Consider the following 24,159-nt stretch of genomic DNA (forward strand, 5'->3'; position numbering starts at 1 on the left):
ATCTGTTTGGGAAACCAGAGGCCAGGAACTGTGCACTTTTCTGAGCCTCAGTTTGCTCTACTGTGAAATGGACTCAGGGTAATTTCATCCAAGGAGTGTGGTGGAGATTGAAGAGAAAGATTCAGAGCATTTGTTCCTGTGTTCAGACCCCATTCCCAACACTCACACACACACACACACACACACACACACACACACACACGTACACTCCCATCCTCACATGTACACACACCCACATACACAAGTACGTACACCCACAACAATGACAACTTAAAGAGAAAGAAATTCTCTAGAAAGCCTTACTTGGCCTGAATCACACAGCACCCCATGAGCTCATTTTAGCTTCCTGGATACCTTCAGGGCCCAGGAACACAGGAAGAAGAAACTCCAGCCTCACCTGCCCCAAGATAGTGTCCTGCAGGTGCCAGGAGAGGCTCAGGGACACCTGGTGGAGTAAAGTCTTGGAAAGGCTGGGTTAAGGAGGGGATATTGGGAAGGGTCATTTGTCTCCTAGAAGCCAGGAGTAATTTCTTGAAGGAGAACCAAAGGAAGACACCTGCTAAAATACCTGTGTCTTGGTCCTCAGCACCCATAGCCAGAGTGAAGCCCAAAAGTTCTCACATTCATCAAGCTCCAGAGGTCCCTAGGAACCCCCAAGGTTACGGGACTACAGTGCAACACTGCTCCAACTAACTCCTTAGCTTGTGTCTTCCTGAAGCATCAGTCCCCCTCCGGACAGGTGTCATCACTCCCGCTTTGCAGGAGGAGGCCCAGACCTAGCAGGTTCAGTGAGCTACTGGAGCCACACAACTGAGAAAGGCCAGAGCTAGTTCAGTAGACGGTTTGGGCTTTAAGACTCTATGTTGTCCCTGAGCCCAGAATGGGGCACAGAACAGCTGCCTACAGACTGCATTGCAGGGTGTATGAATGGAGGGGAGAGATCAATGGACTGATGAGTGGGTGGATGGCTAGATGCACGGAGAGACGGATGGACAGTGGGACTGATGGATGGATGGATAGATAATGTCTGGATGGAGGGAGAGACAGATGGGCAGAGGGATGAGTGGATGGATGGATGGATGCACAGAGGAAAAGACAGATGGATGGATGGACGGTAGATGGATGAATTAACAGAGGAAAGGAGAGATGAATGGACGGATGGTAGATAAACTGAGATAAAGGGATAGATAGATGAATGGGTGGATGGATGGATGGATGATGGATGCTGATAAATAAATGGACAGATGAAACTCAGCTGCAAGAAAAGGGACTCTTTGCTGGGCACGGTGGCACGTGCATGTAATTCCAGCTAATTGGGAAGCCGAGGCTGGAAGATTGCAGGCTCAAGCCTGTTCAAGACTCTGTTTCAAAAACTAAAACAAACAAACAAAAAACACTGGCAAGTAGCTCAGTAATAGAGCATTTGCTTAGCCCATGCGGGACTCTGGGTTCCAAACCCAGTACTGTGAGGGTGGGGCAGATTCTTGAAGGGGCCATTGGTGGTAGAAATACAACTGGAGTTTGTTTAAAGTCCTCTCCAGGGTTCAACACAGCTAACCAAAGGGACAAAGCACATGGGAGTCACCAAGGCCAAAAGACACAAGGACAAGTCCTTCTCAGTCTACCTCACTCCATTCCCTCCCTCTACCCCTTCATTCCATTGATGTCCCTGTCAACATTCTGCTACCTCTTCAAAACCTGAGTTAAAAAATGAAGTTTCCAAGAATCAAAGGGGCTGGAGAGAAGGCTCAGAGGTTAAGAGCACTAGCTGCTCTTTTAGAAGACCTGGGTTCAATTCCTATTCCCAGCACCCACCTGGAGGCTCACAACCATCTGTAACTCCAGCAGCAGGGGATCTGATGCCCTCTTCTGACCTCTGCTGGCAACTATATTCACATGACATACACACAGAGAGACAAAAACAGAGAGAGATATAAAAACAAAGATTAGTCTTTAATAAATCCGGTAGTGTTGGTGCACAAATTTAATATCAGCACTCAGGAGCCAGGAGCAGGTGGATCTCTGTGAGTTCGAGGCCTGCCTGGTCTACAGAGTGAGTTCCAGGATAGCCAGAGCTACACAGAGAAACCCTGTCTTGCAAAACAAAGAAAGAAACAACAGCCATCACAAATAATTTTTAAAACATCTTTAGGTAAGGAGGCGAACTGAGCTCTGACTCTGTCCCCAGCTTTGGAAAAAGAAGACATCACTTGTCCCCCAGTGTCTTTAGAAACATGTGGACCCTGGATATTAAATTCTGACCAACGTTGGACATTAGTTAAATCACATGAGCTCCAGCCCCAGCATGCACGCATTTCTGCCATCCCTCTCCCCCATTCTGCCACTCAGAGCATTAGCGCTGACCCCTCCCCATCCTCGGGACTAATATTTAAAATGCAGAATGGCTGTGGAGGGCTCTGCTCTCCAGCCTTGTCATGCAGTAAAAACATATAAACAGAATAAATTCCCTCTCCAGCTCTGATGATGAGAACACCAGGCCCCTGACTGGAATTTTAAGTCCCGCCTCAGTCACTGCGCCTCGCATGGCTGATTTATGTGAACCCGGGTGCTCCTCTGCATATTTCTCCTGCTCGCCGGAGTGGCCAGGCTCCCCTTCCTATGCCATTAGCGTTATTAACACCTGGGCAGCCGATCACTGCAAATGGGCCGTTACTGTGATGAACGGAAACTTCTCCAACCCCTCATCCAGCCTGGCTCCAGCCGTGCCCCAGACGGTTCCAGTCCCTCCTGTTTAAGTTCAAGATGGGATCCAGGTCTGTCTCCATCTGCCTATGCCCCAGCACTGGCTAATAGGATCCTGAAGACTTTGGAGGGATACCCCTTGTCCCATCATGCACCCATGGCTTCCTGGTGACATAGATAGTGGTGGTATGATTCTTATTATACATTTCTTCATTTAAATACCTCTCGATTTTTCTATTATTTAAGAGTTACGCTGTTATTTTTTAAGTGTGTGTGTGTGTGCATGCATGAGTGTGTGTGTCTGTGTGTGTGTAGGAGGTGTTCAAGTGCTATTGCGCATGTGTGACAGAGTGAAAATCCTCTCCTTCCACATGTGAGGATCGAACACAGAAAGTGCCTTTATCCTCTGAGCCATCTCACCCTCTCCCCCAATTATTTAAGACTTCAGAGAATCTCCCAGTAGGGGGATATTTGATTCCTCCAGTGGCCAGGGATGAGATTAAGACCAAGGAAGGACAAGAGTAGCCTAACTTCTCATGAGTACTTTACAATGGTTCGGGGTCAGAATCCAGATCTGCCTGTCTCTTGCTGTTCAAAGTGTAACCCATGAAGTGGCAGCTTCGGAAGTGGAGGGGTGAGGAACTGCTGACTCTGGACCCCAGAGCCACAGTAGGCATGTCCATTGGATGACTCGTGCACATCCAGACATCGACTCCAAATCCCAACCGTCTCTCTCTCAGGGCGTAAAACCTGGGGTGAATTCTCTTGGATCAGAAATAGCTGGGAATCCAGTCGGGGATGGGTCCCGTGGATAGAATGCTCACAGAGCCCTGACTTCCATTCCCAGCACTGTATAACCAGGCTTGGCGTGACACCTGCCATCCCAACACTGAGGCAGAAGTGGGAAGGTCAGGAGTTCAAGGTCATCCTCAGCGGCACTGCAAGATGGAAGCCAGCCTGGGGTGAGGTATATGAAACCCTGTCTCGTAAGAGAAAAGAGGGGCAGGATGAGAATGGGAGAGAAAGGAAAGCATGAGAGAGGATAGAACAAGGCTGCTAGGATGGGGTGGTGCACACCTTTAATCCCAGCACTCAAGAGACAGAAGCAGGCGGATCTCTGTGAGTTCATGGCCAGCCTGGTCTACTGAGTGAGTTCCAGGACACCACGGGCTATGTAATGAGACTCTGTCTCAAATGAATGAATGATAGATAGATAGATAGATAGATAGATAGATAGATAGATAGATAGATGCCATGTCAAGGTTAAACAAGGCCATGTATATTGAAGTCTAATCACAGACCCTTCATGAAGGGACCGAAGACCTGGTATTGATAACTACTTCCACGTGCAACATCATGTGACTCTGCCCTCTGCTCAATTTCCTTCTTTGAGAAAATGCTTCAGACATTTTCAAGCAAGGGCTAGCCAGATGGGGCAGTGCACACTTGTCATTCCAGCACTCTGGGGGCTGAGGCAAGAAAGTCACCTTGAGTCTAAGGCCAGCCTAAGTGACACAGTGAGATCCTGACTCAAAAAAAGTATAAATGGAGGGTCAGGGGTATTGCTCAGTGGTAGGGTTCGTGCCCAGCATCCACAAGGCCCTGGGTCTGACCTTACGTCAGCAACAATCAATAAACATGTAAGTCCATTCTGGTAACTTCAGGAACCTTAAGTTTATCCAGATCCAGCTAATGGGGCCATAGTCATCAGGGTATTTTCAAGAATTATGTCTTTCCTCTTCAGCTCCTCCAAGGGATATCACAGAGTGGATAAGACCTATCCCATACACTTATTCTCTTACTGTTTGCCTATATGTGTCATTTTATAGCTTTCTTTATTTTTGTGATAAACAAGTACTTAGGTTTCTTGTGCTGAGAGCTGGGGGATCCCTGGTTGATCCTAGGACCATTGTCAGTCTCTGCTCCCAGTTCCAGATGTCACTGACAATGGTATCTGCTTCATGTGATTTTTGGGACTCTTGAAATTAAAAACCCATATCCTCCTGTGAGGCTTCTAGGCTGTTCTTTGGACAACCAGGCTCCCACAGGTGGGACAAGCCTGCTCAAAGAAGCCTCACGTCTCTATTTTCTGAGCCTTCTGACTGCTTGGAGCAAAGCCCTGGTGGTGACAATGTGTCCCCAGTGTCCAGAAAGTCTGCTTATCAAACATCCAGAGAGCTCAGCTTGGGAACTGGATGGAAGCTACAAAGTAACTTCCCCATACTGCCTGTATCAATCCACATGGTTGCTAGTTCTCAAAGATCTATTTCCAGTTCTCAGTAGAACTGATTTTTTTCTTTCCAAAGCCTATGAGGGTTTGATCCATGGATGAGACTATTAAAGATACTTTGTAGGGGGCTGGAGACATGCTCAGTGACACTGGCTGCTCTTGCTGAGGACCTGTGTTCGATTCTCAGCACCCACATGGCAGCTCACAACGCCTGTAACTCCAGTTCCAGGGGATCCAACACCTTATTCTGGACTGCAAGAATATTGCATGCATGTCACACACAGACACATAGGCAAACTCTCATACACCTAAAACCTTTCAAAACGATCTTCAGATGCTGCATGACAGACAAGCCCTTTGGAGATAATGTAGACTAGAGGGGATGTTTCAGGAATGTCTGCCCCGAGAGCTGGCCCTGAGGTGGTCCACTGTGCAGAACTGGAGATATATCTGGCCTGTGGCACTTGAATTTGGGACTGACATTGGCACAGATGTGCTGTGTTATATGTATCTAGATCATTCACATTCACCTTCTCTGACCACAGCTGGAAGTCCTGGAGACCTCCAGCAGCCCCTCGGATCCTTCTCTTCATTCACTTGTTCATTCACTCAACTACTCACCAGTGGCCTGCACACAGTGTGTGCACAGGACAGTCCCCTAACGAGGATACAGTCTGGACAGTTTGCTCATTCTGTGCTGTTCAGAGAGGCAATAACTACAGGTGACAAGAAAAGAGGGTGACACCCGGTGTGGGGGCACACAACTGCAATCTCAGAATTCAGAAGACTGAGGCAGGGGGATGGTGAATTTGAGGCTTTGCTCTACAGTGAGACCCTATCTAAAAGGAGAGGGGAGGGCAACAGGGAGGTTCGATGTTGGAGGATGCTCAGTGCCCCGACCTAGGAATGCTAGCTTTGGCTGCCACAAAAACTCAACAAACAGGATAAATTAACTTAAAAATTTTTTTAAACAAAAGTGACCAAGCCAGCAACATTTTAAGCCTGGGAGAGTCTGTTTGACCTGAGTTGGGGTAAGGTAAGCAAGGCCATAAGGCCAGTTACAATGTTATATTTTTTATTCATTTTTTGTATCCTTTAAATTTTTTATTTTGTTTTGGGTGTTTTTGTTTGCTTCCTTGCTTCTTTTCTTTTCTTTTCTTTTGGAGACAGGGTTTCTCTGTGTAACCTTGTCTGTCCTGGGACTCACTCTGTAGACCAGGCTGGCCTCAAACTCAGAGATCCTCCTGCCTCTGCCTCCTGAGTGCTGGAATTAAAGGTATGAGTCACCACCACCATGCAGCCATCACCATCGTATTTCCCACTTTGCAGAAGAAGAAACTGAGTCTCTGAGGGGTTCATCCACCCACTAGGTGGGGGGGGGAATCAGAAAGAAATAGAGGTAGGATTTGAACCCAGGTCTTTTATCACCCAGCACGGCATGTCTTCTACCTACCTCCACATCTTGAAAGAATCACCCAAACTGTGCGGCTCCTGCACAGCCTCAGTTTCCCTCCTGTGTAAGGCGAGGCTAATAATTATCAAGCCTGCCTCCAGGGGCTGGAGTAACAAGAGACTATACCAGGCCCAGCAAGGTCCCCATCATTTTTATCCTCCGAAGAATAAGAGGGACCCCACTCCGACTGTAAAAGGAGCAGCTTGGCCATTTGTTCTTCAAACACTGATTTTATTCTTTAGATCTTTTTGGCGGGGAAGGGTTGGGGACGGCAATCAGTTTTCGGACTTAAGATAAAAAATCGCAGGAAAGGGGCTGCTTGACTCTCTATAATTAATGGGGCGGCCTGTAATAGGATTCTCCTGCCCATGGCGCTCCCAGGAAACACCTTTTTACATAAGATATTGCCCACGCTGGAGTGGCAGTGGGTGATTTATGGGGTTCCCTGCTGCACAAAGCCTCTCCAGGGGTTGCCAACCGCTGGATTTATCAGGGAATTTGGAAGCCAGGCGCAGAGCCCGCCTGTGACATTTTTGGTGGAATTTAAACAGCACAAACACTGGAGAAGGGAGAGGCAGGTGAGATTGGGTGGGGGGGGGGGGCGGGCTACGTTTAGACCACAGGGCCAGAGGTGGTGAGTCCCAGCTGTGATTTATAGCCGGAGGGCCAAGGAAGACGTGGGTAAGAAAACCAAGCTAGGAGTCTCTCATAGGTCTTGGGTCCTCAGTGAGTGGCTCTGATTGGGGACCCAGCAGCTGTCTGCTGTGTCAGATCCCTATGTGAGCAGGTCAGCCATCCACTGTGGGCCCATGTATTCCTAGACACAAAGCCTCCAGTGGAGAGGGTGCATCTCCACACTAGCAGCCAAGAGTGCACTTTCCCTCCTGTAGGGGGTCCTGAATCTAAGGTGGGGGGGGGTAGAGCACCACGTTGTCCACTCAATGGTCAAGTTAGCTCAAGATGAAGAGGGAGTCCTAAGCTAAGCATGGGGCTCAGGGAGGCTGCCATAGGAATATAATCCTGCCACAGGACCTATGCACGTGTTGCTTGCTACTGGGGCTCCTCCCTTCTTTTCCCTTTGTTTCTTTTGGAACTCAGTGCACAAATTTTACCTTTTCCAAGCTGGGTGTGGCTCAGTGGTAGGGTGCTTGCCCAGAATGTATAAGGGCTGTAAATGCATACACAGCCTCAAGTGCTGTCAAAAAGGAAAAATCAGAACAGCTTCCCCTCTGTTAAAGACTCATGTTGATGTAGTTACGAGCTAGCCCATCTGAAGTTCGGGGCTCCTTTAAATACTCCATCCCATAAAATGGCCTGTGTGGTTTCTCCAGCACACTCTTTCCCATCTTCCTCACCTCTCCTTAAAACCCCTGTCAGTTATACATTGTATGTATGTGTGCATTCGTGAAAGCACGTGTGTGTGTGTGTGTGTGTGCGCGCGCGCGCGCGCGCGCACGCACATACTCAGGCACACATGGAAGCCAGAGGTTAACCTCTGGTGTCATTTCTCAGTGAGGCTATCCCAGCTGAAAGGGCCACCTTCCTCCCTCCTCCTACCTGCTCCAGGGTGACAACAGCACTTTTGTCAGCCAAAGCTTGAAGATGAGACCAAGGGTTTGAATGAACCCCGGTAGCTGAGGAGGGGCAATGGGAGACACAGGCAGGCCAGCGGGGTGCATGTGAGCAGGAACACACACCCACAGACACAGGTTGCAGTGGTCCCGTGCAGCCCCCCAGCAAGTGCCCTCTGACCCCAGCCCCCTCCCAGGCTCTGCTCTCCCAAGGGAGAACCCAAAGGCGGCAGAGTGGTTGTCCACCCACTGAACCTGGCCCTGCCACAACAAGAATGTAGTGTCCCCTGTTCCTTTGTCCCCTCTCTCCACCCTTCCCACTTTCAGATGCTTTGGGTGTTAACCAGAGGGTCTGAACTGAGCTCAGGACACACACGTTATCCAGGTGGGTCAACAGTCCTCCAGGGCTGTTATCTGTAGCTCCAGAGACCGGGCAAGGAACAAACAGCAGCTGACAGGACTCCCAGGAGGGACAGTCACAGGGCTGAGGCCAGGCCAGGGCTGCCTGGGATCCCCGACACCTGGACCGGAGACAGCCTCTGCCACTCAGGCACAGGGACAGGAGGAGGGAGGAACATGGGCTGCCTGAACAGTCCTGGGAGGCTTCAGGGAGGAGGCAGGCCTCATGCCAGGCTTGGAGGATGTATATGAGTCAGGAGCCTAGAGAGTAAGGCAGGCAGAGGACACAGGCCGAGGAAGGGGACACAGTGGACAGTCTATGCATAAGTTGTGTGGCCCAGCCAACGGGTTCAACTGTTCTGACTCAATTTCCACACGTGAATGCAGGTAGCAATTGTCTGTATGGCATGGGTCATTATGGGAAAAATGGTCCAAAGCCCTAAGACACACAGCAGGTCCACAGTCACCCACCCCCATCAGCCCATGTCACAGCCCAGAGCACTAAGACAGCGAGAGCAAGAGCAGCGAGGGAGTATCTGCTCAGGACGCCCTGAATTATTAGCAAGAATAAAGATGGACTCAGGCCTGGCGGTGGTGGCGCACACCTTTAATCCCAGCACTGGGGAGGCAGAGGTAGGCGGATCTCTGTGAGTTCAAGGCCAGCCTGGTCTACAGAGTGAGTTCCAGGACAGACAGGACTACATAGAGAAACCCTGTCTCAAAAACAAAGAAACAAACAAAAAAGATGGACTCAGGTCTGGCTGCATCTGGCTCTGGGACTCACAGCACCAAAGTCTCTATCCTGGCAAAGTCACAAATTGTGGCTCCAGGGAACTGGGAAACTGGTTCCCAGGTGTCTGGTAGGGGATTCTTAGCAAGTGAGGGTAAGGTCTGGGGTTCTGGAGGAAATACAGTGCAGGCAGCAGATTTGAGAGTGGAGGTCACTGCTACCTGAATCCTGCCATTGAGGAAGGAGGTGAGTCATGATCTGTGGGCTGTAGGCCCAGAGAAGGAAGGACACTCGCCTAAGGCCACACAGCCCTGAGCTGTGACTCCCCAAGCTGATTCCTGTCACCTGGGGGACTGTGAGGAAAATAAGAAGACCCTATACAAAGATAAGGTAAACCAGGTGGTGGCACACACCTTTAATTCCAGCACTTGGGAGGCAGAGGCAGGTAGATCTCTGTGAGTTCGAGACCAGCCTGGTCTACAGAGCTAATTCCAAGACAGCTAGGGCTACACAGAGAAACCCTGTCTTGAAAAAAAAAAAAGAACAACAACAACAACAGAAAGACAAGATGTGTCTCAGATCCTTTGGGGGCCTCAGATTGGGAAGAGAGCCAAGGGGAATCCCAGGGTTGCCAGATACAAGACTACCCTGAAGACTCCTTCCCCATAGGAGACACTCTGCTGCCCCCTTGTGGCTTCAACAGAGTTAACGTCATCCTAAGAAATTTTCAGGAGCTGAAGGCCTTGAGCCACTGGGAAAGGGGTGGGGGGGGACACACACTGCAACTCCTACCTCTTCCCCCGAGCCATGTCACTCATGCTGACATAACCTAGTAACACTGAGAAATATTGTCTGCACCTGGCTGAGTCACATGCCAGCTTTGTGCCCTTGGGGCATTATGTCACTTGCACGCACACGCACACACACACACACACACACACACACACACACGCACACACACACACACACACACACACACACACACTGTGACAGGCACTTGCTGGCAAGGCCTTGGTGAATGTTGATGGAGAGAAGGACTCAAGTTCTTAGAAAAGTCACTGACAGTTAAGGAGGTGACATCATCTCCTCCAGGGAGGGACGTGTTTCAAGGCCCCATGCAGTCACTCCTGCTGTGACATGGAGTCACTGTCTGAGAACCAGCTTCAGGATTGTGTAGCTTGAGAGGTAAAAATGCAAAAGCCTTGGAAGCCACACACTCCACTCAGGAAGGTTTATTCACTGAACTCAGGGAGCCCCTGGGAGCAATCCAAGAGGGCTACCTGAAAGAAGAGGGCAGGACAGCTGCAACTGAGGCCCCTTGGGTGGCCATGAAGGGGTCCAGGAGCCTCTCTGGAGTCCCTGGGAGCCCTCAGCTACAGCCCAGCTGGGTTTTCAGCTCCTGGAGCTGTTGGCTACTGATATTGTTGCCACCACACACTACGACCACAATGGAAGCCAGGGCCGGGCCCAGGCGACCCTCAGCCTGGAGCCTCCCCAGGATGCCTGAGTATACAGCAGCCAGGGCGGCCCCACAGGCAGGCTCCACCAGCATGCGCTCATCATCTGTGGGGAAGAAGCGGGAGGGCAGTCAGTCAGTGCTCAGCAGGAGGGGTCCACTCTGCCAACCCATCCATCCTTCCATCTATCCATCATCCATCATCCATCCATCATCCATCCTTCCATCCATCCATCATTCATCCATCATCCATCCATCCTTCCATCCATCCATCCATCCTTCCATCTATTCATCCATCATCCATCCATCATCCATCCTTCCATCCATCCATCCATCCATCCATCCATTATCCATCCATCCATCATCCATCCATTCTGCCATCACAGGTCTCACTTTCTACAGATCTACTCCTTACTCCATCACATGGCTGTCTCTCTGTCCATCCATCAGTGTAGCCTTCGTCTGTAAAGCCAGCCAGGAACCATCCATCCATCCATCTCCTACCCATCATGTGACTGTTCATTCATCAACCTGCTCATCAATATGTCCATCTACCTGCCAATCGATCCACCCATCCATACATACAGACACTCATCCAACCATCCATCCATCCATACGCACATACATCCATCCACTCATCTGTCTACCCACCCATCCATCCATCCACACACCCACCCATCCACCAATTCACTCATCCATACATCCATCCATCATCCATCTATCCATCTATCCATCCATCTATCCATCCATCCATCCATCCACCCATTCTCCCACCCACCAATCCATTCATCCACCCTCCCACCCACCCACCCATCCACACAACCTTCCATCGACCCACCTACCCACACACACATCCATCCACCCAACCATTCATTATATTCATATACCCTCCCATCCATCCATTCATCCTCCCACCCACCCACCAATCCATTCATCCATTCACCCACCAATCCACCCATCCATCTACCCACCCACCCACGCACACAACCATCCATCCACCCACCCACCTATCCATCCCTACTTACCTGGCCCACACACACACATTCATCCTCCTCTCCCTTTACTGCCCATCCATCCATTACTCATCTTCCCCATTCACTTATACATTCATCTGTTCATTCAACAAATACCTCACTCTCTGCCTGCCTCTGTGCTTACAAGATCCTGGGGACATAAGAGTGGCTACGACACAAAGGCCCACCCCTACCCAGTCATACCCCAACAGCAGGTAAAAACAAGGCAGCTGCAGGCAGAGGGGTTAGTGTATTGGAAGTCTCTAGTTAGTGAGATGGTGTGGGGAGATCAGGGTGGCTTCCTGGAGGCGACACCATAATGGATTAGTAGTCATCACCATGGACAAGCGGCATGGGATAGGGCCAGGATGGACACCCAGAGGCAGGAAGGTGGGAAAAGCATGTACAAAACTCCTGGGGGGGCCAAGACTTTCTTCTCCTCTCATCCACTACAGGACACACCCCTGCCAGCCCTGTCACCACTGCCCTGCCAGCCCTCTCACAGATGCTGGGGACACGGTTGATGTGGACGATGGATGACCTGCATCTCACTTACCCAGAAACCTCTGCACAGCTCTCACAGCCTCCCGGTCTTCCACCACCTCAGAGAGAATCTCACACTCCTTCGCACACTCCAAGGTCCGTGCAGCCACCGTCTTGGCTCCCAGGCTCTTGGCTACACTGCAGGGGAGCAGATGGGAGAGCAGACACATCAGAGCTCCACCCTGCAGAGCCCAGGTCACCCACATCCTGTGGTGCACAGGTACCTGTCAGGAAGCCCAGACGTGCTCAGATGCTGTGTATACCATGAACAACTCATGAGCACGCTTGGTCTTCTACCCCATGCTGACCTCAGGAAGCCACCACAGAAGGGGGCGTTGGCCATCTGGTCACTTTATTTACCAAGGACTGTTGACAATGGATGTCTTCTAGCCCTCACTGGAGGGGAATGGGCTGTGTGCACGCTTCTGCTCTAATCCTCACAGCCCTCCCACACACACTTTGAGTCAGAGGAGAGGAGGATCAGAGAGGGTAAGTAACTACATCAGGAACACACAGCTAGTGTATACGAGAACTCCGACTTAGATGATCTCAGGGCTGGGGTCACCTCCCTGCTACTATCCACAGTGAGCCAGAGTTTGTGTTTTGAACCCAGAGATATCTTTGGGGACCTCTGACTCCCAAGGAACCCAGACCACTAAGGCTGGAGCCAGAGTGTCCACTTCCTGACTTTGACTCTGCACTAGCTGTGCAGCCTCATCTGAATGATGGAACTTTCCAGGGCCGTCATGAGGCTTGAGCGAGCAGACACCTGTAAGGCACTTCACTCAGGGCTGGACGCTTCGTGAAGCATTGCCGCTGGGGTGACTGGGTACACAGTTGGAGCAGAGGTGACGAGCGAGGAAACAAGCTGGGTGTGGTGGCACAGGCCTGTCATCCTCCGCGCTGGGGAGGCTGAGACGGGAGGATGGCAAGTTCAAGGCCAGTCAGGGCTACAGAGAGAGTTCAGGGTCAGCCGGGACAACTTAGTGGGACCCTGTCATAGATCAGAGTCAGAACATTTGCCCAGCACAGGGCAGGGAGTGTAAGGGAATAAACACCCACCTGGTACACTTGGGAGGGGAGCATCAGGATCCAACACCCACATGATACACTGTGAGGTCACCAAGACCCAGCACCCAGTACCCAGCACCCACATGGTACACTGCGAGGGGAGCATCAGGACCCAGCACCCACATGGTACACTGTGGGGTCATCAAGACCCAGCACCCAGTACCCATATGGTACACTGCCAGGGGAGTATCTGTTGGGGAAGTCCTGTGTATATGTCAATAAATTACTGCTGGCCAATAGGAATCTAGATAGGTGGGGCTAGGAGTCCAGGAGGATTCTGGGAAGGAGAAACACAAGAGAGTCAACATGTAACGCCATGGGGGTAGGAAGCCTGGAACTATTCTCCGGTAAGAAACATACTTAGATTAACAATTATGGGGTAATTACTTAAGTCAGAGCTAGCCAGTTAGAAACAAGCAAGGCCAACAGCTTCATAATTAATATAGCCTCCTGTGTGTTTATTTGGGACTGATGCCGCTCTGGAACCAGGCGGGCGGGAAGGCTCCTCTCAAGGAAAGCTTCTCTTAACAAGTATCAGGACCCAGCACCCCAGGAGATAGCAGTGGGCTCTCTGTGGTGACATCTAATCTGAGCTACAAGAGATGAGGGAGACAAGACAGACGGATGAGGAGTGTCCTGGGCATGGAAACAACACATGCAAAGGGTCAGGGACAGCAGAAGCTTTCAGCCATTACAAGTACAGAAAGAGGGGCCTCGGCAGAGGAAGAAGGGAGACCTGGAGTTTGGCTGCAGGCTTAGGAGAAGGCAAGGATGGGCACAAGTTGAGGTTGATTCTTGTAGAGGGGTGTGGCTCCGTGGGCTACAAAGATAGTTCAAGGCCAGCCTGGGCTACAAAGAAAGTGGGGCTCGGTGGCAGAGCACCATAGTCCAGGCTGGCCTTGAACTCTCTCAGTAAGGCACCCTAAGAAGCCCCAATCTCCGCTCCTAGCACTGAACAAAGATTCTAGCATAGCACACATGAGGCCCTGGGTTCTATCCCCAGCACCCCCATTAACTGGATATGGTGGGTTATGCCTATAATCCCAGCACTTGGAGGGAGGATCAGGAGTTCAAGGTCGCCCTTAGCTACATAGTGAGTTCAAGGCTAACCTGAGCTACATGAGATCCTGTCTCAAAAATTTTTAAAGAGACCACTGACCTACAGTTTCAATAAGTGAAGAGTGTAGTCTTCTCCCACATGTCTTCATGTAGATGTTACTCCCCCAAAACAATGGCCACAAGACTGGTCCAGGGAACTTGGGAGGCTGTTGCGCCACACCAGGGTTCAATGATTGTGGTAGTTTGAATATGATTGATCCCATAATCTCATACGGAGTGAGGTGTGGCTTTGTTGGAGGAAGTGTGTCACTGTGGGGGTGGGCTTTGAGGTTTCCTATGCTCAGGATACTGCTAAGTGTCACAGTCCACTTCCTGTTGCCTGCAAGATGTAGGACTCTCAGCTACTACTCTACTACCATGTCATGTCTGCCTGCATGCCACCGTGACAATGGACTGAACCTCTGAAACTGCAGGGGAGCCACCTCAAGTAAGTGTTTTCCTTATAAGAGTTGCTGTGGTCATGGTGTCTCTTCACAGCAATAGAACCCTGACTAAGACAGTGATCTAGGAGGTGTAAGAACATGGTTGCGGGGGCTGGAGAAATGGCTCAGCAGCTAAGAGCACTGGCTGCTCTTCCAGAGGACCTGGGTTCAGTTCCCAGCACCCACATGGCGGCTCATAACTGTAATTCCAGTTTCAGGGGACCCAACAACTTCACATAGACATACATACAGGCAAAACATGAATGCACATGAAATAAAAATAAAGAAATCATTTAAAAAACATTAAAAAAAAGAACAAGGTTAAGAGGGGAACTGGGGTCTAGGAATGGGACAGATGTAATCTCCAAAGCCAAGGGGAGTCCTTAGGTAACCCCCCAATGCAACACCCCACCTATGTGGAATGCTGTTGTCTGCATCATGGGGTATCACGTGGGATCATGTTGTGTTACTGCTGTGCCGGGCTCGGGGGTGTGCACTCACCTTCAGGCTTATACAGCTGGACTGCCACTCTGTAGTAAATCCCCTTTTTTTCCTTTTCTTTTCTCTTTTCTTCCTTTCTTCTTTCCTTCCTTCCTTTCTTTTCATACACAGGGTCTCATTAGCCTGGCCCCCACCTGCCTCTGCCTCTCAGGACTAGACTACAAGCTCACACCGCCACGCTCCTTTCACCAAGGTCCCGGGGACTGAACTCTGGTCCTCATGTTTGCAAGGCAGGAACTTACCCATCCTCCATGCCTGTCTCCCTGGCTGGGTTTCCCCTCATTTCTTACAGCAGCCCCAGGAAACTGGTCGGCTTGTGTACGCGTGTGTTTGAGACAGGGTCCCTCGCCACGTCTGGAGCTCACCTCTTCTGCGAGGCTGAGAGGCCTGCAAGCCTCTGGGGTGTACCGCACGCTGCCACCGCACCCAGATTCCGTTGGCGCGGAGACTCTAAGCTCAAGTCTTCACATTTCTGAGGCAAGCACAGGCCACTCCAGCACCACCCCACCTTTATTTTGAGGCAGGGTCTCTCTCTCTCTCTGCAAACTCAGGCTGGATCCTCATTCTCAACCCTCCTGCCTCAGCCTTCTAAGTGTTGGGATGACAGGGGTGTACCCATAAGCCCAGCTTTTATCCACACCCTCTGACTTGGATCTTCGGGACAGTGGTCAGAACGTCGGAACGAGCAGATGTTTGGGGTGCGCCCACTCCCACTACCTTGGACAAAGAGGCCATAGGATAGAGACACCCCATCCTCTACCCCTTCAGATGATTCGCCCAGACTCACCTGGTGATATCTGGCAAAGTGACCAGCCTGCCTGCCTGCAAGGCCGCGTTGAAGCTGTGCGCCCCCTCGGGTCTCCATGGCAACAATGGGCACGTGCTGCCAGCCTACCTCCAGCAGGCCAGCAGTCACACCTGCTAGGAGCCCTCCGCCCCCCCACGGCCAGCACCACAGCACCTGGCGGGGTCCCCAGTGATTCCTTCAGCTCCCGCACTAGGCTGGCATGGCCTTCCCTGTGGGGGAGGAGTGGAACAAATTATGGGAGTCTGGGGACAGGTGGCCCCTCCTCGGTCACTGGAAGAGATGAGATGGTGCAGCAGGGTCCCCTCTGCTTCCGCGTTACTCTCCACCCACTCACCCCTCCTCCCACCCACCAGTCTCCTCCACCCGCCCAGCCTCTCTGTCGCCTTACCTCATTCAACCCTCCCCACTCGAGGGAGAAAGACCCTCATCAGGGAGGGTTAAGAGGGGCCAGCCTGTGACTTAGGACCATTTGGGGTTCTGGAAGTAGAAACCCTCTCTGCCCCTGACCAGCTGTGTGCCCTTGGGCAAGTGTCTTGACCTCTCTGTGCTGCAGTGGGCTTTCCAGAAGATGAATAGGCAGTGAGGGAATGCCAGCAGCCTGCACCCAGCCCCAAGGCACACATTTGATTAAGGATATTTTATATTACGATTTCCATTCTAGCGATGGAGAGACTGAGGCACGGGCCGTGAGGAGTTTTGCACAAAACACAATTCCCAAGGAGCAAAGTCTGAAGCCACGTTTGCCCGGCTTTGAAGGTTCTTCTCCTTTCTGGGCCTCAGTTTTCTTAGTCCCTGATTCAATGAGGGCCCCCTACTCTGGCACCCTGGGAACAAAGCCACAAGCTAAGCTTACCATATAAGGGGATGGTCAAATGGGGAGACATTCACCCAGCCGTCCCTTCTGGCCAAGTCTTGAGCCCTTATATTGGCTTCATCCCAGACCTAAAGAGAAATAGAGGCCCTGGAAATACCTGGGGTACAGACTCCACAGACACTGTGCCAGAGACTGGGGTCTCCTACAGGGCTGGAGGAGGCCTCCCCTGAGGGGGACCACACCTCCCAGAGTGAGGACTGAAACCTCTGCGTGGGTCAAAGGACACCTGTGCCTCCCTCATTTGACAGCAGGGCCAGAACAGCTCAGGCAGAACCAATGGGCTCCAGGGCTGGTGACATGGAGCCCACATCCAGCCCATAGGAAGGGACAAATCCCTCACACCAACCCCATATACCGGCTGGGTCCCTGCAGCCTATCCATGAGAACCTTCGCCACCCTAAGGTGGTCCCCTGACACCTGTGCCCACCATAGGTCGCCCACCCCTCCTGAGCTCTGAGGAAACCCCAGGTGGCACAGGCACGCCCTACCCCGCAGAGATGGCTTGCCGCCCGGCCCTGCCCCGCCCTGTTCCTGGAGAGACAGATGGGAGAGTAAATGCTAAAGGGAAGGGAGTGGAGAAGCAGAAATCAGCGGGATGCGGTGGCGCACACCTTTAATCCCAGCGCCTGGGAGGCAGAGGCAGGTGGAGCTCTGTGAGTTCGAGGCCAGCTCTGTCTACCTAGTGAGATCTGGGACAGCCAGGGCTACACAGAGAAACCCTGTCTGGGAAACAAAAGTAAACAGAACGAAAAGAAGCAGAGGAGAAGGAAAGGAGAAGGGACTGGAAGGAGGTAGGGAGGGCTCCATGGTGTTTGGTGGCAACTTTGGGCGCCGTGGTTCAGGGAACAGACAGCTTCCATGTAGGGTCTTCTGAGGTCCCCATTACTGCCTCATTGGGGTCTCAGAGGAAGAAACGACACAGCCATCATCAAAGACATTTTGTCTTACCAAACTGCCAGTCTTTCAGGTTCTAGTGCCAAGTGTCAGTGAGGATGGGGGACTCTCCTGGCAGTGGTCTCCTCAGGGTGGGACAACAGGTTCAGAGGTCCCAGCCCTGAAAGTGCCACAGCCTTGTCCCACCCATCCTCTCTTCTCTCCACCCTCCCGAGAAAAGATTGAAGTCCAAGACAATGGCTCTGGCCAACGTTCATCCTAACTACATGGGGGCGGTGCCCTGGGGTGGAGTCGGGGAGGACTCAGCGCCCCTCCCCCAGCCCTCTGCCCTTGCTTTCCATTCCTTACCTTCCCAGTCAGCTGGACCTCGGCCCCCTCTCCCTCCAGCCGCCTCACCACCTGCGAGGAAGTGTTCTCTGGGAGCACGATGGTGACAGGGATGCCCAGCTTCCGAGCCGAGTATGCGGCTGCAATGCCTGCATTGCCCCCTGGGAGCAGTAGAGGGAGGAGGAGATCCTCAGATTTCCACATGCCTACCCCAGCCCTGTAAGTCACCTGTGTATCTGCCCCCCTCCCCACCGCTGGCAGAGGGAGACACCTGATCTACATCGAGCCAATCAGAGAGGGCAACCTCCTCGCCCACTCCTTACTGCTTCAGGGGTGAGTATGCTGCCCAGGCTACTGTGTACCCTGGACAGAGAGGGGAAAGGGGAAGAAAAAGCAGGAGATGGAGAGCAGGAGAAGAGACTGGCTGGATCCACGTCTGAGAGCCATTTATCCTGAGGATGTGCAGAACTTGGAGCCTACAGCTTTAAACCACGGTGAGATGGGGCGCTGTCTCTCGCAACCACCATGAATGTCAGGTTATTGGGAAGGGACTGAAAACAGGTGGTGTGCAGCTGTCTGAGATGAGACCCGGATGAGGCTAATCCTTAAAATGAAGCTAAGCAGGCGTGGTGGCGCACGCCTTTATAATCCCAGCCCTTGGGAGGCAGAGGCAGGCGGATCTCTGTGAGTTGGAGGCCAGCCTGGTCTACAGAGTGAATTCCAGGACAGTTAGAGCTACACAGAGAAACCCTGTCTGAAAACAAACAAACAAACAAACAGAGCTAAACCGGTCCTGTAATCAGGAAACACTCAGGAGGTAGAGACAGGAAGTCAGGAGTCCACGGCCTTTACAAAGGAAAGAACAAATGAAGGAGGGAAGGAGGGAGGGTGGGAGGGGGGCAACTCCTGGGCATTGAGGATGCTCTAACTGGCTCCCCTGCCCCCACCCCAGTCCTGAGGACTCCTAGTAAAACCGAGAGGGGCGGGGTCACCTGAGGAGCACACCAGATGCCTGCATCCCCTCATGGCCATCTGGAGAGAGAAAGGATGGAGTCAGGGGTCACTCCAGTCACGGAGGCCTTTTAGGGATGTGGCTGGGTGCTCCGTCCACACCCAACGCTCCTCTCCCTCCATCCTGCCCACACTTCCTCCAGGGCCCCGTGTGACCTCACTCCTCCCCCCCAGCCCCGTGCCCACCCTCCTTCACCTGCTGACAGAAATGTCCGATGCCCCGGATCTTAAAGGATCCAGCCGGCTGTACATTCTCATATTTGAGGAAGACGGGCATGCCTGCCACCCGAGACAATGCCCAGCTCTCCAACAGGGGCGTGACCCTGTGGAAAGGCTCTGCCCTGACACGCTCCGTCAAGGCTCCCTCCATTCCTGTGGCACACAGATGACCTGCAAGAGGGGCGTGCATGGTTCAGATCCTTAACCATGAACCATGACAGGGGAAGGGAGGTCAAGGCCCCTGAGCCTGGCCATCCCAAATCCAACCCCGCTTCCAAGCTTCAAGTCCAGGCAAGTGTCTGTCCCTCTCTGGACCTTGGTTTCCCCATCTGAACAAGGCAGATTGTCCTGGGTACTGTTCACTTAGTGTCTGTGGCTGTCCATAGTGCTGGAGACACACAGTATGACCGAAAAGTAATAAACATGCATTCATTCATTCATAATTTTTCCATGAAAAATGCTGGTTAAGCAGGTGCCAGGGAGGCAGGGCCCTTCCCTAGTCCCTTACCTTTGATGTTGGCAGTGTTATTTCCTCTTCCCAGTCATAGGTTCCTAGTTACACAGCCATGGCCTGTATCTCTAAAAGCAAAGATGCTTTTGCTGTAGTTGCTGTCTCCATGTGTGGTCCAGGCTGGCCTGGCACCCACATCCTCCTGCCTTCATCTCCTTAGTGTTGGGGTTATAATGCTATGATGTCACACTGGCCAGAAAGCTTTTGTTTTTGATGTGCATATGTAGCTTTACAACGGTCTACATTTGGTGATGATTTTACGCCGCTGCATAACAAATTTGAAGCCAGTCAGGGCCACACAATATCTGTCTCAAAACAAAAACAGAGGAGGGTGGGCTGAAGAGATGGTTCAGCAGTTAAGAGCACATGATGCTCTTGCAAAGGACCCAGGCTCAGTTCCCAGTACCCATATGGTGGCTCACAACCGGATATAGCTCCCAGTCCAGGAGGTCTGATGCCCTCTTGTGGCCAGCTTAGGCACAGCTTGAACATGGTGTGTAGGCATACATGCAGACAAACACATGTACACATAAAAATAAATTTTAAAAGATTGCAAAGGGGTCTGGTGAGATGGTTCAGCAAATGCTACTTGTCTCATAAGTCTGATGGCCTGGGTTTGATCCCCAGGAACCACTTAAAGGTGGAAGGAGAGAATCTAGTTCACAGTGTCATCCTCACACACACCCATACACACACTCACTCACATATATACACATTCAGATACTCACATACACACTCACACACATATACTCACACACACATACAAACACTTACACACATACACTCTCACACATACACACATACACACACATTCACACACTCACACATACACACTCTCACACACACATACATACACACACAGTCACACATACACACACTCACATACAGACCCACACAAACATACACACTCACATACATACACTCACACACGTACACACACACTCTCAAACACTCACACACACTGATAATAAATACAATTTTTAAAGGGGGGAGGAAGATGGGCTTGGAAGCACATGCCTTTACCCCATCATGCAGGAGGCAGAGGCAGGAGGATCTATGAATTCCAGGTCAGCCTGGTCTACCAAACGAGACCAGGGCCAGACAGGGATACATAAAGAGGCCTTGTCTATAGATAGATTTTTAAAAAACAAATAAATAAATAAGAAATGAGGAAAGGAATGTTGGAGAAAGGAACAAGCTGGGTGGTTGATCACACCTGTAATCCCTGCACTCAAACTCAGGAAACTGAGGCAGGAGGGCCAGCCTGGACTACAAGTGAGTTCAAGGACATATTCTCAGCTATGTATTGAGAAGGTCTTGTTTCAAGCCACCAAAGAAAAGGGACAAAAACAGAAATAAAAACTATCCTCCATCTTTAATGCCAGCACTGGGGAGGCAAAGGCAGGCGGATCTCTGTTAGTTCGAGACCAGCCTGGTCTACAGAGCGAGTTCCAGGACAGCTCCCAAAGCCACAGAGAAACCCTGTCTCAAAAAACCAAAAAAAAAAAAAAAAAAAAAAAAAACCACAACAACAAAACTTATCCTCATTTTTTGGTGAGGCCCTTTGCAGTTCCAAGGTTGGCCACCAGGAGGCGAGTTGCACCCTATCCCTCCAGTCCCCCCACCCCCAGCCTGAACCTCTTACCCTCTTACTCAAGGAATTCAAATGGGAACTGGCCCCTTTGTCAGGATGGCCCTGGACCTCCCCAGACAAGGCAAAGAGAGCAAACCGCTTCATCTCTTTCGGCACCTCTCACGGGAAAGGGGGCCTATGAGCTGTATCTGGTCCCCAAACTGCCTGTGCTGGCCAGTTTTTGTGTCAACTTGACACGAGCTGGAGTCATTTTGGAAGTGGGAACCTCAACTGATAAAATGACCCTACTAGACTGGCCTGTGGGAAAGCTGGTCGTGTATTTTCTTGATTGATGATTGATGGAGGAGGGCCCAGCCCACTGTGGGTGGGGCCATCACTAGGCTGGTGGTCCTGGGTTCCATAAGAAAGCAGACGGAGCAAACCATGGGGAGCAAACCAGTGAGCAGCACCCCCGGGGTCTCTGCACCAGCTCCTGCCTCCAGGCTCCTGTCCTGACTTCTTTGATGACAAATAATGATATGGAAGTGTAAGTTTAATAAACACTTCCTTCTCTTTGTTACCTTTGGTTTTGGTGCTTCTCACAGCAATAGTAACCCTAACTAAGGCATCCCTCAAAGCCTGACTTGACCCACACTTCAGTGTTGCAACCCCAGATCACAGGTTTGGGGGCTAACCAGAGATCAAAGAAAAATCCAGCTGTGTAGCCAGGCGGTGGTGGCGCACGCCTTTAATCCCAGCACTCGGGAGGCAGAGGCAGGCAGATCTCTGTGAGTTCGAGGCTGGGCTGGACCGACAGCCTCGAAAACAATACAGAGAAATCCTGTCTCGTAAAAACCAATAAAAAAACAAAAAAACAAAAATCCAGCTGTGTGACCCAAGTAAGTGTCTCAACCACTCTGGGCCTATTTCTTCTTCTGTAAAATGGGAACAAACACACACTTCAGCTCGCAGACTGTGGCGTGAGCCCCTGGCACACACTGCCATGCTCCAGGCTGAATCCTCTAGACAGGTTCCCTCGCCGGGACCTTCAACCAACGCTGCTGTGCACACCCTGTCGTGCGTGTCTAGAGAGCACCGTCAGGGTTCAGGCTGGGGCTTGGGACACAGGGGGGAAGACAGATGCCTACCTCAGAGCCAGCTTGTAGTTTGATGGGGAGATCTCCTATAAACCAAGAAAACAATAGAAACTGGGAATATTACAGATGAGCAAAATGGTTTCCTTTGGGCATGGAGCCTTGGGCCAGAGAGACGCAGACAAGCTAAGCCTGAGCCATGCGACACACTGGATGCGGTGCTGTACACCTCGGGGTCCTCGTGGGGATTAGGCTCAACCATGAAGTGAAGGTGCTCACTGTACCCGGCGTGGCTTGATAAGAGCTAACTGTTGTGTGGGGCTTGCTGGGAACCGGGCACCATGCCCAGCCCCTTCCCTATTATCTCAGAATGCACTGAGGAAACCCTGATAGAGTCCTGTATTTAACCCCATTTCATAACTAGGGACCCAGAGCGGTTGGTACACAAGGCCATAGGTCAGGAAATGTGGCTCAGAGTGCAAACCCAGGTGTGTACTGTGTGGCACTTCAACTACTGGGCTGTCGGCACCCTCCTCCTCACCACCATCATCACCGTTTATTAAAAACGAGGCAGTTTAATACTTCACTGACATTTGTCCTTAAGAGCTGAAACTGACTGGGTTAACGGTGGCGAACGCTTTTAATCCCAGCACTCGGGAGGCAAAGGCAGGTGGATCTCTGTGGGTTCGAGGCCAGCCTGGTCTACAGAGCGAGTTCCAGATCAATCAAGGTTACATAGAGAGACCCTGACTTGAAAAACAAACACAAGAACCAAAAAAGAGCTGAAACTCTGTCCCCAGGCCTCTATGTCCCTCTTGGTGACAGCAACCTCACTGGCATCAGGGTGGGGACCCATCTGAGCCAAGGCCTAGGGATCCCTTGGTCCACTCCTCAGTGTGGCAGCTGCTGGGCGGCCTGAATAAGGCAGCGGAGAAGGGGCTCTGTGACTTCCTCACTGGAACTCACTTATAAGCACTGTTCACTCTCTCCAGACCTCTTTCCAACCCAACAGTTCTGGGGTGCTTTCCCCAGGGGCCATTTGGGTGGCATTCAGCAGCTGAATCAGGAGACAGGCTAGAAATCCAGGCTGACTGCCCCTTCCACCTGCACAACCTGGTTTCCACTCTCAGGGTCCCCAGGGCCCGCCTCCTGGACAAGACAGGACAGATGCTACCAGGGTAATCGCCACCCTCATTCCCACAGCCCACAGCCACTCCCACAATGCCACCCTTACCTTCCCGAAAGACAGTTCCCCAGACCAGCACAGCCTACAACCCAGCCAGGACCAACATGGAATCACAGGCCACTAGATCAGCTTCCGCCACCAGGGCCTGGCCCCTCCTCCCTGTTAAAGGGCCAGTTCCTGGTTCTGGGGTCTCAGTGAAGACTCGAGACAAAACAGCCAAGAGGGACTCATGGGGTTACTCGACCCTCGCCTTCCTCTTCAAGCAGCTCCTGGCTCATGAATGGCCTGGGCTCATCTGGCAGATGGGGAAATGGAGGCTCAGCAAGGGAAGTATCCAGCCCCAGGGGCTGGCCAGCAAGATGTAGAAGGAGCCTCTCACCGTGGACCACCTTCATATAACACAGCCACTCTAGATCTGACGTGTCCAGAGCTGTCTTCAGCTCAGGCCACT

At 51.6% G+C, this 24,159-nt stretch overlaps 1 protein-coding gene across 1 annotated transcript; it reads right to left on the reverse strand.

Annotated features, from left to right (window-relative positions):
* Window positions 1–10,303: 10,303 nt before the first annotated feature.
* Sdsl (serine dehydratase like) lies at window positions 10,304–23,889 on the reverse strand. The gene is given in 12 exon segments (XM_013119811.3): window positions 10,304–10,649; window positions 12,112–12,236; window positions 15,999–16,066; window positions 16,068–16,151; window positions 16,153–16,228; window positions 16,873–16,961; window positions 18,136–18,275; window positions 19,107–19,146; window positions 19,322–19,515; window positions 19,853–19,923; window positions 22,577–22,611; window positions 23,757–23,889. Coding segments are annotated over 9 exon segments (990 nt in total). The 5' UTR covers window positions 19,496–19,515; window positions 19,853–19,923; window positions 22,577–22,611; window positions 23,757–23,889; the 3' UTR covers window positions 10,304–10,455.
* Window positions 23,890–24,159: the final 270 nt, after the last annotated feature.

The sequence above is a fragment of the Mesocricetus auratus genome, unplaced genomic scaffold (genome assembly GCF_017639785.1).
Source record: "Mesocricetus auratus isolate SY011 unplaced genomic scaffold, BCM_Maur_2.0 Super-Scaffold_100025, whole genome shotgun sequence".
NCBI classification, from domain to species: domain Eukaryota; kingdom Metazoa; phylum Chordata; class Mammalia; order Rodentia; family Cricetidae; genus Mesocricetus; species Mesocricetus auratus.